At 84.4% G+C, this 1,562-nt stretch overlaps 1 protein-coding gene across 1 annotated transcript in view; it reads left to right on the top strand.

Moving 5' to 3' along the window:
* EMIHUDRAFT_122890 (hypothetical protein) overlaps positions 1–1,194 on the top strand; it is a gene marked incomplete at both ends in the record, with an annotated part of 7,454 nt that extends 6,260 nt beyond the window's left edge. The window contains one exon of the mRNA XM_005785755.1: positions 170–1,194. Within this exon, the coding sequence (XP_005785812.1) occupies positions 170–1,194 (1,025 nt within the window). The remainder of the gene's footprint in view (positions 1–169) is intronic.
* Between the last annotated feature and the right edge of the window lie 368 nt (positions 1,195–1,562).

Genomic DNA, 1,562 nt, shown 5'->3' with positions numbered 1-1,562 from the left:
GTCGGGGGCTGCGATGGTGGCGGCGGCGTGGGGGGCGGCGAGGGCGGGGGCGGCGAGGGCGGTGACGAGGGCGGCGGCGGCGAGGGTGGCGGCGAGGGCGGGGGCGGCGAGGGTGGAGACGAGGGCGGCGGCGGCGAGGGCGGCGGCGACGGGGGCGGCGCGGCTGGAGGCGAGGGCGAGAGCGGCGGCATGCCGGACGGCGGCGGGGGCGAGGGCGGCGGCGGGGCGGGCGGCGGCGGCGAGGGTGGCGGCGACGGAGGCGGCAGCGGCGGCGGGTGGGAGGGCGGCGGCGGCGAGGGCGGAGACGAGGGCGGCGGTGGGGAGGGCGGCTCCAACGGGGGAGGCGGCGAGGGCGGGGGTGAGGGCGGAGGCGGCGTCGGGGGCTGCGATGGTGGCGGCGGCGTGGGGGGCGGCGAGGGCGGGGGCGGCGAGGGCGGTGACGAGGGCGGCGGCGGCGAGGGCGGCGGCGAGGGCGGCGGCGGCGAGGGTGGAGACGAGGGCGGCGGCGGCGAGGGCGGCGGCGACGGGGGCGGCGCGGCTGGAGGCGAGGGCGAGAGCGGCGGCATGCCGGACGGCGGCGGGGGCGAGGGCGGCGGCGGGGCGGGCGGCGGCGGCGAGGGTGGCGGCGACGGAGGCGGCAGCGGCGGCGGGTGGGAGGGCGGCGGCGGCGAGGGCGGAGACGAGGGCGGCGGTGGGGAGGGCGGCTCCGACGGGGGAGGCGGCGAGGGCGGGGGTGAGGGCGGAGGCGGCGTCGGGGGCTGCGATGGTGGCGGCGGCGTGGGGGGCGGCGAGGGCGGGGGCGGCGAGGGCGGTGACGAGGGCGGCGGCGGCGAGGGCGGCGGCGAGGGCGGCGGCGGCGAGGGTGGAGACGAGGGCGGCGGCGGCGAGGGCGGCGGCGACGGGGGCGGCGCGGCTGGAGGCGAGGGCGAGAGCGGCGGCATGCCGGACGGCGGCGGGGGCGAGGGCGGCGGCGGGGCGGGCGGCGGCGGCGAGGGTGGCGGCGACGGAGGCGGCAGCGGCGGCGGGTGGGAGGGCGGCGGAGGCGAGGGCGGAGACGAGGGCGGCGGTGGGGAGGGCGGCTGCGACGGGGGAGGCGGCGAGGGCGGGTGTGAGGGCGGAGGCGGCGTCGGGGGCTGCGATGGTGCCGGCGGCTTGGGGGGCGCCAAGGGCGGAGACGACGCCGGCCCTGGTTAGGGCGCCTGCGACGAAGGGGGCGGAGGGAACGGCTGTGATGGTGGTGGTTTCGATGGTGGTGGGGAAGGGGGCGGTGGTGACGGAGGCGGGGGCAGCGGTGAAGGAGCTAGCGGAGGCGGAGGCGAGGGTGGCGGCGGCGAGGGCGGCGGCGGCGAGGGTGGAGACGAGGGCGGCGGCGGCGAGGGCGGCGGCGACGGGGGCGGCGCGGCTGGAGGCGAGGGCGAGAGCGGCGGCATGCCGGACGGCGGCGGGGGCGAGGGCGGCGGCGGGGCGGGCGGCGGCGGCGAGGGTGGCGGCGACGGAGGCGGCAGCGGCGGCGGGTGGGAGGGCGGCGGCGGCGAGGGCGGAGAGAGGAATTACTACTTTGT

Source organism: Emiliania huxleyi (assembly GCF_000372725.1).
Source record: "Emiliania huxleyi CCMP1516 chromosome Unknown EMIHUscaffold_1581, whole genome shotgun sequence".
NCBI lineage: Eukaryota > Haptophyta > Isochrysidales > Noelaerhabdaceae > Emiliania > Emiliania huxleyi.
This window is presented reverse-complemented; position numbering and strand designations above follow the sequence as displayed.